This window comes from Oncorhynchus keta, chromosome 20, assembly GCF_023373465.1.
Source record: "Oncorhynchus keta strain PuntledgeMale-10-30-2019 chromosome 20, Oket_V2, whole genome shotgun sequence".
NCBI lineage: Eukaryota > Metazoa > Chordata > Actinopteri > Salmoniformes > Salmonidae > Oncorhynchus > Oncorhynchus keta.
In genome coordinates, this window is record NC_068440.1 from 34,028,493 (window position 1) to 34,041,969 (window position 13,477).

A 13,477-nucleotide genomic window follows, 5' to 3' on the forward strand; every position below is an offset into this window, starting at 1 on the left:
TGCCTTCCAAGCAATGGGAACCTCCCCAGAGAGGAGAGACAGGTTAAAAAGGTCAGAGATGGACTTGGTGATGATAGGAGCAGCAACCTTAAAAAAGAAAGGTTCTAAACCATCTAAATGAGATGTTTTTTGGGGGGTCAAGTTTAAGGAGCTCCTTTAGCACCTCAGACTCAGTGACCGCCTGCAGGGAGAAAATTTGCAGCGGGGCAGGAAAAAAAAAAGGGAGGAGCATCGGGGATAGTCGCTTTAGAAGGGGTGGGAGATGAGGAAATGTTGGACGGGCAAGGAGGCATGACAGAGTCAAATAGGAATCCTGACTTAATGAAGTGGTGATTAAAGAGCTCTGCCATGTGTTTCTAGTCAGTAACAACCACATCATCAACATTAAGGAACATGGGCAGCTGTGAGGAGGAGGGTTTATTCTCCAGGTCTTTAACCGTTTTCCATAACTTCTTGGGGTTAGACCTACAGAGAGAGAACTGCTCCTTAAAGTAACTAACTTTGGCCTTCCGGAAAGCCTGAGTTCAATTATTTCTAATTTGCCTGAATGAGAGCCAGTTACCCTGAGTAGGCGTGTGCCGAGCGATTTGCCAAATTGAATTTTGAAGGTGGAGTAACTCTGCCAGATCACGGTCGAACCAGGGGCTGAACCTGTTTTGAATTCTCATTTTCTTTATCGGTGCGTATTTGTTAACGATACTTCTGAAAATATCAAAAAAGAAGGCCCAAGCGTCTTCGACAGAGGTATAGGTATAGGTCAATCTGATTCTATACCAATTTACAGAGGTCATGAAGGAAGGCTTGCTCATTAAAGTTGTTTAGCAAGAATCTATGACAAGTCAGGACAGGTCGTTTCACTGAGCAGCCATTACGAACACAGGCTGTAAAACAGTGATCACTAAGGTCATTACAGAAAACACCAGACTGATACTTATCAGGATTATTTGTGAGGATAACATCGAGGAGAGTAGCCTTTTCTAGGTGTTTGGAGTCATACCTTGTGGGATCGGTAATAATCTGAGAAATATTTAGGGAGTCCCATTGCTTTAGGACTTGATCAGGTGGTTTAGCATGTCCTAGTTTAGATTACCTAGCATGACAAATTCAGACTTAGTGTAAGGGGCCAGGAGAGAGCTTAGGGCATTTAGGGTACAGGTAGGGTACAGGTAGGGTACAGGGCGGTGCTGATGGTGGCTGATAACACCCAGCAACAGTCAACAAAGAGTTATTTGAACGTTTAATGTGTAAAACCAGCAAATCAAATTGTTTGGGGAAAGACTTGGTGGAGACAACCGAGCACAGAAGGTGATCCTTGGTAAGATAACCAGAAAGGTTAACATCAGTGTTCAAAACGCTCTTCCTGAACCACGTCTCAGTAATGACCAGCACATCTGGATTGGAGCTGTGAACCCACACTTTCAATTGATCCCTTTTAGGCAATACGATTCTAGTGTTAACGTGCAGAAAAAACAGGCTTTTACGAGAAATCAGTGAAGCAGATATCAGAGCACAAATCACAATTGGGGCTAGCAATAGTAGATGGGCCAGGGTGTGCATGCACATTTCCAGACATAACCAGCCAAGGCACGGCAGAGGACAGGGAGAGCTCTGCAGTGTTGATTTATAACATTTGAATGTGCATTAGATGACAACAATATCATACTGAACAGCAAGTGCATTAGGTAACATGAATACAAAGCCAGCAAGAGGTGGTTAGAATAGGAATGGAGGCCAAGAGTCTGTGAAACCAATAGAGAGTCCAAGTCCCGAGTGTGGGATAAAACATAGACTGTTCCACGGTTGGGTAAACAAGCAAGTTCATAATCAACAAAGCACGCAGGAGTCATGATGCAAAAATCATAAAGCACAAGCAAAAAATATAACAACTTGGGGCTAACCAAGTTCAGAGTCACTCGCCCCAACAGCAAATGTTTGCTGGAGGCAAGTGAAAGCTCGGGAGAGAGGGGGGAGTGTGGCGGGGATTCCTATACCAGACAGGGGGAGACAGGCCAGGGCAGATGGTGAACAGATCGCTAGGTGGAATCCAAGCAGCAGAGCAGCAGGCAACGGGAGTAGATGTCACACCCACTTGGGAGAAGCTTTTTTCTGGAGGCAGATTCCTTGTGGAAAATCCCAGCTAGCTAGCTAACGTGGCTAGCAAGTCTCTGTCAATCATTTCCCACGTGGAAAAGGAGGTTGTTAGCTAGCTATATATTTTCCGTGTCGGTGAATGGTCCTTTACGATGTCCAAACAAAGTTGTCCTGTGGTTGTTGTATTGTGGGGATTCTGAGGAAGATATCTGGCCTGCGTTTCAAAGGCCTCTGCATTTGGGTGGGAGGTAGGGGCTATGAAACTCCCCTGCCATTGTTATGTTCAAGAGTTTTCACACCTCACACTTCTGTGCTAATTTCAGTCAGATTCTTTCCTAGCAGCTTGGTAGCTTAGTAGCCTTATTTACTAAACTTTATATAACACAATTACCTAGAGATTATTTTCATTTACTTTTTGGCTTCAGAAAGTAGGTTCAGACTGAACATTAGTCACTCAATTTTGTGTTGGATGGTATTTCCAGGTTCTGCTGTGTTTCTTCTGCAGGTTTTGGCTTGTTAGAAGTTTTTTTCATGATAATCCTTGGAAGCAATAGTCAATTCAGATATATTTGGTCCAAAAATCAATGTTTTAAGTATGGAATTGTGAATTGGAATGACGGTTTTGATGTTGAGGTTAGTATACTGTAGAAGTCCTTGCAATGCTTACAGTTTTTAATGTCCCGTGGGCAGGTTAATCTTCCGTGTAACTTTGATTTTATTCTCCAACGATTGCACGTTTGCTAGCCTCTTTGGGATAGGGGGTAGCATTTTCACTTTTGGATAAATGGAGTGCCCAATTTCAACTTCCTGCTACTCATGCCAAGAATATAAGATATGCATATTATTAGTAGATTTGGATAGAAAACACTCTGACGTGTCTAAAACTGTTTGAATCATGTCTGTGTGTATAACAGAACTTATGTAGCAGGCAAAACCCAGCGGGCTAACCATTCAGAATCATTTATTTTTGAGGTCACTGTCTGTTCATTGGGTTCTCATGGGGAAACGATATTTCTTAGGCACTTGTTTGCAGTTCCTACCGCTTCCACTGGATGTCACCAGTCTTTGGAATTTGGTTGAGGTTATTCCTTTGTGCAATAAAGAAGTACGGCCATCCTGGAAAAGGGTAACGCTGTTGAGAGTTGGCCAAGACTTGAAAAGTAGCGTTAGTTTCCTCTCGACCTCTATTGAAAACAGATAGACCTGTCTTCAATTTGATCGATTATTGACGTTTAAAAATACCTAAAGTTGTATTACAAAAGTATTTTGAAATGTTTTGGCAAAGTTTACAGGTAACTTTTGAGATATTTTGCAGTGACTTTGCGCAAATTGGAAGCTGTTTTTTTCTGGATCAAACAAAAGAAGCTCGTCAAAGGTAAGGCATGTTTTATATTTTATTTCTGCATTTTGTGTAGCGCCTGCAGGGTTGAAATATTATTTCTCTCTTTGTTTACTGCTGTGCTATCATCAGATAATAGCTTCTTATGCTTTCGCCGAAAAGCCTTTTTGAAATCTGACATGTTGGCTGGATTCACAACGACTGTAGCTTTAATTTGGTATCTTACATGTGTGATTTCATGAAAGTTTGAATTTTATAGTATTTTATTTAAATCTGGCGCTCTGCATTTTCCCTGGCAATTGGCCAAGTGGGACATTTGCGTCCCCCTATCCCAGAGAGGCTAGCAGAATGGAGGGAAGTGGGGGTTAATTCGATCGCCTACGAATTGTCTTTCTACGCCTCCTCTTCACACAGATCACGGGGATCGGGGTCAGTTCACGGGGATCGGGGCTTGTCCCCGAGGAAGCAGTATATCTTTCACGTTGGGCTCGTCAGAGTCATGAAAGGAAAAAAAGGATTCTGCTCGTCCGTGGTGAGTAATCGCAGTCCTAATGTCGATTAGTTATTTTCGGTCATAGGAGACAGTAGCGGCAACATTATGTACAAAATAAGTTTAAAAAATAAGTTACAAACAACGCAAATAAAGGACGAAAAAACACAATCGTCTGGGGGCAAAACGTCTGCCTTCCTCTCTGGCACCATCTTAAAAAGGAAGCGCAAGTAAACATTTCACTGTTGTGTACAAAGCATGTGACAAATATAACTCGATTTGATTTACACACACACACACACACACACACACACACACACACACACACACACACACACACACACACACACACACACACACACACACACACACACACACACACACACACACACACACACACACACACACACACACACACACACACACACACACACACACACAGGAGGAGACTTGTCCTCTCTCTAAGCCGTGATCAATACTCAGTGAGGACATTCTACAAGTATCAGCACATTTATCTGAGCAGAGGAGAGACGTACATGGAGGATGTTGTGAAATACAGGGGCATGGAACTGGTGAGAGGGTTTCAGTTTCATAACTTCAGTGGATGAAGTATCAGTAAGGCCAAGACCTATACTCACAAAGCTTATGAGATCTGATCTGGGATCAGGTCCACCGCAGTCTATATACTCTTTATTCATCATGAGGTAAAAAGCATAACTGATCCTCGATCAGCACTCTGAGACGCTTTATGAATAACGACACAGGAAAACTCCTAGTCCTACAATATGTAAGTATACAGAGTGGTGAGGAGGTCCTATCTCTCCCAAAATGATTCATTAGAAAAATGTATAATATTTGGATTGAATTACACGTGGAGGCGTTACCTATTTCAAACTCCCTGTCCTCCATGAGGATATCAGCGTTGGCCACATCCGGGGGCGCTTGGCAGATCCTCAGCTGGTATACTAGAAGAGGATGAAGGAGGAGGAAGAGGAGGAAAAAGAAGAAGGTGTAAGGAACATTTCAACAGAGTAGTAATCCTATTTTTGGTTAATCACTTATTGCATTGGGACTTTCTGTATTCTTTTGAACATGGAATTAAAATAAGTAAGTATATATATATATATATAAACAGTACCAGTCAAAAGTTTGGACACACCTACTCATTCAAGGGTTTTTCTTTATTTTGACGAGCTATGAAATAGCACATCTGGAATCATGTAGTAACCAAAAAGGTGCTAAACAAATCAAAATATATTTTAGATTTGAGATTCTTCAAATAAGCCACCCTTTGCCTTGTTGACAGCTTTGCACACTCTTGGCATTCTCTCAACCAGCTTCATGAGGTAGTCACCTGGAATGCATTTCAATTAACAGGTGTGCCTTGTTAAAAGTTAATTTGTGGAATTTATTACCTTCTTAATGCATTTGAGCCAATCAGTTGTGTTGTGACAAGGTATGGTTGGTATACAGAAGATAGCCCTATTTGGTAAAAGACCAAGTGCATATTATGGCAAGAACAGCTCAAATAAGCAAAGAGAAATGACCGTCCATCATTACTTTAAGACATGAAGGTCAGCCAATCCGGAAAATGTAAAGAACTTTGAAAGTTTTTCAACTGCAGTTGCAAAAACCATCAAGCGCTATGATGAAACTGCCTCTCATGAGGATCGCCACAGGAAAGGAAGACCCAGAGTTACCTCTGCTGCAGAGGATATGTTCATTACAGTTACCAGCCTCAGAAGTCTGCAATTAACTGCACCTCAGATTGCAGCCCAAATAAATGCTTCACAGAGATCAAGTCACAGACACCTATCAACATCAACTGTTCAGAGGAGACTGCGTGAATCAGGCCTTCATTTATGCATTTATTATTTATTTTATATTTCTCTAACTTGACAAGTCAGTTAATTAAGAAAAAAATCTTATTTACAATGATGCCCTTCCCCGGCCAAAAATGGATGATGCTGGGCCAATTGTGTGCCGCTATATTGGACTCCCAATCACGGCTGGTGATACAGCCTGGATTCGAACCAGGGTGTCAGTAGTGACGCCTCTAGCACTGAGATGCAGTGCCTTAGACCGCTGCGCCACTCGGGAGCCCACATGGTCTAATTGCTGCAAAGAAACCACTACTAAAGGACACCAATAATAAGAAGAGACTTGGGGCAAGAAACACAAGCAATGGACATTTGACCGGTGGAAATCTGTCCTTTGGTCCAAATTTGAGATTTTTGGTTCCAACCCCTTGTCTTTGTGAGACACAGAGTAGGTGAACGGATGATCTTTGCATGTGTGGTTCCCACCGTGAAGCATGGAGGAGGAGGTGTGATGGTGTGGGGGTGCTTTGCTGGTGACACTGTCATGATTTATTTAGAATTCAAGGCACACTTAACCAGCATGGCTACCACAGCGTTCTGCAGCGATACGCCATCCCATCTGGTTTGCTCATTTGTTTTTCAACAGTACAATGACCCAAAACACACCTCAAGGCTGTGTAAGGGCTATTTGACCGAGAAGGAGAGTGATGGAGTGCTGCATTTGATGACCTGGCCTCCACAATCACCCGACTTCAAGCCATTTGAGATGGTTTGGGATGAGTTGGACCGCAGAGTGAAGGAAAAGTAATCAACAAGGGCTCAGCATATGTGGGGACTCCTACAAGACCGTTGGAAAAGCATTCCTCATGAAGCTGGTTGAGAAAATGTGAAGAGTGTGCAAAGCTGTCATCAAGGCAAATGGTGGCTACTTTGTAGAATCAAAAATATGAAATATATGTTGATTTGTGTTAACAATTTTTTTTGGTTACTACATGATTCCATATGTGTTATTTCATAGTTCATGATGTCTTCACTATTATTCTATAATGTAGAAAATAGTCTAAATAAATGTGAGTAGGTGTCCTAAAACATTTGACTGGTACTGTATATATATATATACATATATCTCTGTCTGTCCCAAATGGCACCCTTTTCCATATATAGTGCTCTACTTCTTGACCAGAGGCCTTTGTCTCCTTGGTTATTATTTGTGATGATTTGAGTGCAATACTGCAAAGCACATCCTCCCACCCATGCCACAGCAGACCCACTTGCAAAATCACAGACCACAGACTAGGGTTGCAAACGGTCGGAAACTTTCCAGTAAATTTCCAGGATTTCTCCGGAAATTTTCCCATGGGAAGTTAAGTCCTGGAATTTGGGGAATTTTGCATAAATTCATCAAAAAAAGTTAGCTCATAATAGTGAACATTTTTTTGTGGGATACACATAAGGCAATTCCTACTTTTGTGGCATATTTTGGTTAAACTATCCCCAATTCAATGTAATGTCAACCCTCTGCATGCACAGTGCATTCTTTCATCACATGTGCAGTGCACTCTTCCATCACATGTACAGCTGATTCTCAAGCTCTTTCACTAATGAGATGCTATTGAGCCCACACCACTACACTGTCTGAGCTAATGACTATATGCCTTCTGGTAAATTTTGATTATAATACTGGGTGGGGTGAATATATTTTATATGACATGAATTATTTTTTAGTAAAATACTAGTAAAATAGTAAATAGTAAACTAGTAAACTAGTAAAATAGCAGCCTACAGCAAAGTGTGTTTAAATCATTTCTAACATGTTAACAATTTCTGCTAGTTAGTTTTTGCTACTCTACCATGTGGGGTTTAGATTGCTGGTGTAAGAGGTGCGTAACTGTCTGCAGGGAAGTCAGGCGCAGGAGAGCAGAAATGGGTAACTCCCAGAGCAGTTTAATGTGGAAAAACAAACTGCACCCAGAACAACAAAATACGGGTTGAAATAACCCGTCGCAAACCAGTCTTAAGTGCACATATACTTTACAACAAACAATTCCACACACAGACATGGGGGGAACAGAGGGTTATATGCACATAAAGTAATGAGGGAATGTAAACCAGGTGTGCGGGAAAACAAGACAAAACAAATGGAAAATGAAAGGTTCGGCGATGGCTAGAAGACCGGCCGAACAAGGAGAGGAACCGACTTCGGCGGAAGTCGTGACAGCTTGAGCCTGCTAACTGAGGAGGGTTAATTCACCTGTTTCCATACATGTTTCATTTTAAAACATTTATCTTACAAGGAGTTGTTTAATCTAACTGCTTATCTATTTATCTGTACAGGGAATTGTATTTGTTTTTTGAAACTAATTTTATTCTAATCTTTACAGGAAAATTCCACGTGCATTTTCTGATGTGTGGAGACATTTCACTGCAGCTAATGTAGAAGGAAAAGCTGTGTACATTTGAAAATACTGTGCCAAATCATATGTGAAGAATGCAACAAAGATGCAGAATCATCTGGCCAAGTGCATTTAAGTTCCCCCAGCTCCCACAACAAGCAACCTCTGACAAAAGTCCCTCTACTTCTATTTGAGGTGAAAATGATGAATCAGACACCTTATCGAGAGCAACAGCTCATGGTCCTCCTGAAATCTGAAGTTTTTTGGACCCAATGGAGGAACGAAGTCAGAGAAATGCTGATGAATGTCTTGCTCGAGCTGTGTATGCAACTGGTTCACCTCTGATGCTCAAAGGCAAGGTGTATTGGAATAGATTTGTGAATGTTCTTCACCCAGCATACACCCCTTCAACCAGACATGCTTTATCTACTCCTTTGCTGGATGCAGAGTTCAGAGTTCAAGTGAAGGTCAAGCAAATCATAGAGAAAGCAGACTGTATTGCAATCATCTCTGAAGTGTGGTCGAATGTTTGTGGGCAAGGAATAATTAACTACTTCATCTCCACCCCTCAACTAGTATTCTACAAGAGCACAGACACAAGGGACAACAGACACACCGGTCTCTACATTGCAGATGAGCTGAAGGCAAACATCAATGACCTTGGACCACAGAAGGTATTTGCACTGGTGACAGACAATGCTGCGAACATGAAGGCTGCTTGGTCTAAAGTGGAGTAGTCCTACGCTCACATCACACCCATTGGCTGTGCTGCTCATGCATTGAATCTGCTCCTCAAGGACATCATGACACTTAAAACAATGGATACACTCTACAAGAGAGCCAAGGAAATGGTTAAGTATGTGAAGGGTCATAGCAGCAATCTACCTCACCAAGCAAAGTGAGAAGAATAAGAGCACCACATTGAAGCTGCCCAGCAACACACGTTAGGGGTCATCTTGTTTGACAGTCTCCTGGAGGGGAAGGAGCCTCTCCAAGAAATGGCCATATCACAGTCTGCCGATATAGACAGCCCCATCAAGAGGATCCTCCTGGATGATGCACTTTGGGTGTCAAATGGTAAGCAGCCTGAAACTCCTGAAACCTGTAGCAGTAGCCATTGCACGGATTGAGGGAGACAATGCCATCCTGTCTGATGTTCAGACTCTGCTTGCAGATGTAAGACAAGAAATCCATACTGCCCTGACCACTTCACTGTTTCTCCAAGCAGAGGAAACTGCAGTTCTGAAATACATAAAACAGCCTGAAGATTTTTGCCTGAAGACATACACACTGCAGTGTACATGTTGGACTCCAACTCTGCTGGCAAGAGCATCCTGTCTGGTGCAGAGAAGTACACTTCCAAGCAAGGGCTTTGGGACGGAGATACAATATGGCAGTCGTGCCAACATATCTCATCAGCCACCTGGTGGAAGGGACTTTGTGGATCTGAGGATCTCTTTCCCCTGTTGCCTCCATCATCCTCCAAATCCCACCAACATCAGCCGCCTCAGAGCGCAACTGGTCTTTGTTTGGGAACAAACACCAAAGCACGCAACAGGCTGACCAATCAATACAAGGGTTGAAAACATTTTGGCATCTGGGCAAATTTGAGGCTTTTTGAGCCTGACAATGAGCCATCCTCAACAAGGTTGGAAAGTGACTGAAGATGAGGCCTCAGTCTGATGATCAAGAGGTGGACATTGAGGAGGTCCAGGGAGAAGACATGGAAGCCTGAGAGGAAGAACCAAAGTGTCACGCCTTGACCCTCCCTATGGTTTTGAGGTGCGTCCGGGAGTCCGCACCTTAGGGGGGTTCTGTCACGCCTTGGTCATTGTATTTTGTGTTTTCGTTATATATTTGGTCAGGCCAGGGTGTGACATGGGTTTATGTTATTGTATTTTCGTATTGGTGTTTGTAGTATTTGGGATCGCGGCTGATTAGGGGTGTTGTATAGGCTTGGCTGCCTGAGGCGGTTCTCAATCAGAGTCAGGTGATTCTCGTTGTCTCTGATTAGGAACCGTATTTAGGTAGCCTGGTTTCGCTGTTTATTTTGTGGGTGATTGTTCCTGTCTCTGTGTAGTTTCACCAGATAGGCTGTAATAGGTTTCACGTTCCGTTTGTTGTTTTTGTATAAGTTATTTCATGTTTCGCTCTTCATTCATTAAAGTCATGAGTAACCACTACGCCGCATTTCGGTCCGACTCTCTTTCCACAAACGAAGAACGAAGTTACACAAAGCTTTAGTTTCTAGTTTCATTTTACAGATGCATGTTGAAAACATTTTTGGGAGATGTGATGGATCAATGGGGATCATTCAATATTCACTTTCTTTTGATGTTCAGTGAAATCATCCCATGTGAAGAGTCAACTCATTTAATTAAAGTTCAATTTGTAACTTAAATGTTTTAATTGACTTATTTATATTGGAAGGATTTAATCATTTGCAATTATGTCTACTTATGATAAGTTAAAATGTTTATATTTCTGTCTCCATATGATATTGTAAATATATCCAATGCAAAAAACATCTACATTTAAATGGTATTAATATTAATGTGTATATATTTCCCATTAATTCCCATGTATTCCCATTAATTCCCAATGGAAAGTTTCCACCTCTGAATATTCCCCAAAATGTGCAACCCTACCACAGACCATTGATTTCTCATGTTTGGACAAAAGAGCATCAGAATTGTGGAGGAGGAGAAACTACTGACATTTGAAAGGTTAGGCAGAAATGAAAAAAAAAAATCATAATAATATTCTGATTCCACACCACCTGCACCTGGCTGCATACCAATTTATTCAGCAGCGATGTGATCTCGGCGGTGTGTTTAAGGGCATCAGATAAGCCAGTATACCTTCTGGGATTCAACAGAGCGGCCAAGCTGTGCTGAGCTGGCTCAGAGGCACTGCTAACGATATGAGGGAACGAACGCTGCTAGCTTGCGCTAATGACAGGATTAAATAAGGTGACAACGGTCGGAGCTGGGCCCAGGGAGAGATATTACACTGCGTACACACACACACGCACGCACGCGCACACACACACACACACACACACACACACACACACACACACACACACACACACACACACACACACACACACACACACACACACACACACACACACACACACACACACACACACACACACACACACACAATCTGAGGAATCGCTGCTGCTAATGACAGGATTAAATAAGGTAGCACTTTGAACTAGGCAAGGATAAATATTGCACCATTGAATCTTGCAGCCAACATCTTACAGGACTGCAGATCCAAACTACACCCACTACCAAGATACCTGGTGGGGTCATGCCAACACAAACTAGGGGGTAACATCAATGACATTCATTGATCATTAATTAATTGGTAACAGAGTGTACTTGTTCTAAAAATGTCTCAACAGCCCGAACAGACAGAACAGGAGGGAGATATCTCCTGAGCGATAGACAGATAACTAATTTCCAGACCTGGGTTCATTTACTAGTATTCAATATAATAGATGTGCTTGCCTGAGCTTGCCTGGTGCAACGGGAACCAATAGAAAAGACTCCGAAATGCCAACCCCGCTAAAGCAGACAGTCAGTTATATAGATAAATCTACTTTTGCTTCCCCATGAACAGGCAAGCAAACAGGGAGGGGCACCTTCCTTTATTTGTCCAAAAAGAAACTCACATTTTCTTAGCAAAAACATTTTGCTACAATTTGCTTCCGTGTGCACTAATGAATACACCCCCAGCTTACAGAGTAGACAGAGGAGGAGGGAGGCTGTCTAATAGACAAGTGGGGGCTTTGGCTCCAGACAACTACGCTACAATAACACAAATTAAGTAGCGAGAACCACTTAGCATGTGGCTTCTGTTAAACGTGCTAGCTGATTAATAAGATTCTCTTAGAGGCTCCTTGGGGGGTGGGGAGCTGTGTGTGACTGAATTTGGTGAATATGTGTCTGCGTTTGTGTGTGTGTGTGTCTGTGTGTGTGTGTGTTTGTGTGTGTGTGTGTGTGTTGCCAATTGAAGCAAAAGCAATGAACAGAGTCAATGACTTTCTGTGTCCCCATGAGAGACTCCGTCATAGGCTTTAATTAACAAAAGAGCTACATTAAAAGAGGAAACGTTTCTTTGCTTCCTCTATGTATTGCCTTCATGTGGGATGTACGTCTCGACTGACCGGTTGATGTGCTGTCAACGATGAAGATAATCACCAGTCAAAACAGGTGGACTCTGGGAATTGAGTCATCAGATCTGCCCACAAATGGTATTTATAATATTATGATGCTTGCATAATGTCCTGAATAACTATGTAACTTATCAAATTATATCCTTTCATAACTAGATTGGAATAAGTGAGAGTTTTGCGTGTTGCCTGTGAGGAGTGATAACCACATTCTATAGATTTAGTTTCCCCCGGCCACTCTGTGATGTGACCTACATGAAAACACTTTCTTTTTGTCATTCTGGACAGCAAACTGCGTGAATAAACCGGCTGCAGCCTATAATTTGATTACTTGACAGTTGAAGACAATCTAATAAACTAAATTAATATCTTTAATAAGCGTTGAATAAATCCTGGCTAATTCAAAGCAAAGCAGAGTGTTCACTAAGGGGAAATAAAGTTGTCGCTCTAACTCGGTGGCCCATTTCAAATGAATCGAAGCAAAACTCATTCCAGAGTAATTCCCATGCCAAACCCAAGAAAAATATAGGGAAACATTGCTGTGTATTATCTCTAGTCTAGTAAATTCATATCACTAAGCAGAAGCAGCTACAGTGGCTTGCAAAAGTATTCACCTACCTTGGCATTTTTCCTATTTTGCTTCCTTACAAACTGGAATTAAAATAGAGGGGTTTTTTGGGGGGTTTGTAACCATTTCATTTACACAACATGCCTACCACTTTGAAGATGCAAAATATTGTTTGGGGTGAAACAAACAAGAAATAAGACAAAAAAATGGGAAACTTGAGGGTGCATTACTATTCACCCCCCAAAGTCAATACTTTGTAGAGCCACCTTTTTCAGCAATTAAAGTTGCAAGTCTCTTGGGGTATGTCTCTATAAGCTTGGCACATCTAGCCACTGGGATTTTTGCCCATTCTTCAAGGCAAAACTGCTCCAGCTCCTTCGAGTTGGATGGGTTCCGCTGGTGTACAGCAATCTTTAAGTCATACCACAGATCCACAATCGGATTGAGGTCTGGGCTTTGACTAGGCCATTCCAAGACATTTAATTGTTTCCCCTTAAACCACCCGAGTGTTGCTTTAGCAGTATGCTTAGGATCATTGTCCTGCTGGTAGGTGAACCTCCGTCCCCGTCTCAAATCTCTTGAAGAACGAA

At 42.1% G+C, this 13,477-nt stretch overlaps 1 protein-coding gene across 2 annotated transcripts in view; it reads right to left on the reverse strand.

The window, feature by feature from the left end:
* LOC118399009 (CUB and sushi domain-containing protein 3-like) overlaps nucleotides 1-13,477 on the reverse strand; it is a 908,305-nt gene that overhangs the window by 141,050 nt on the left and 753,778 nt on the right. For both annotated transcript variants that reach the window (XM_052472732.1, XM_052472731.1), the window contains exon 45: nucleotides 4,805-4,885. In XM_052472732.1, coding sequence (XP_052328692.1) covers nucleotides 4,805-4,885 — 81 coding nt within the window. The remainder of the gene's footprint in view (nucleotides 1-4,804; nucleotides 4,886-13,477) is intronic.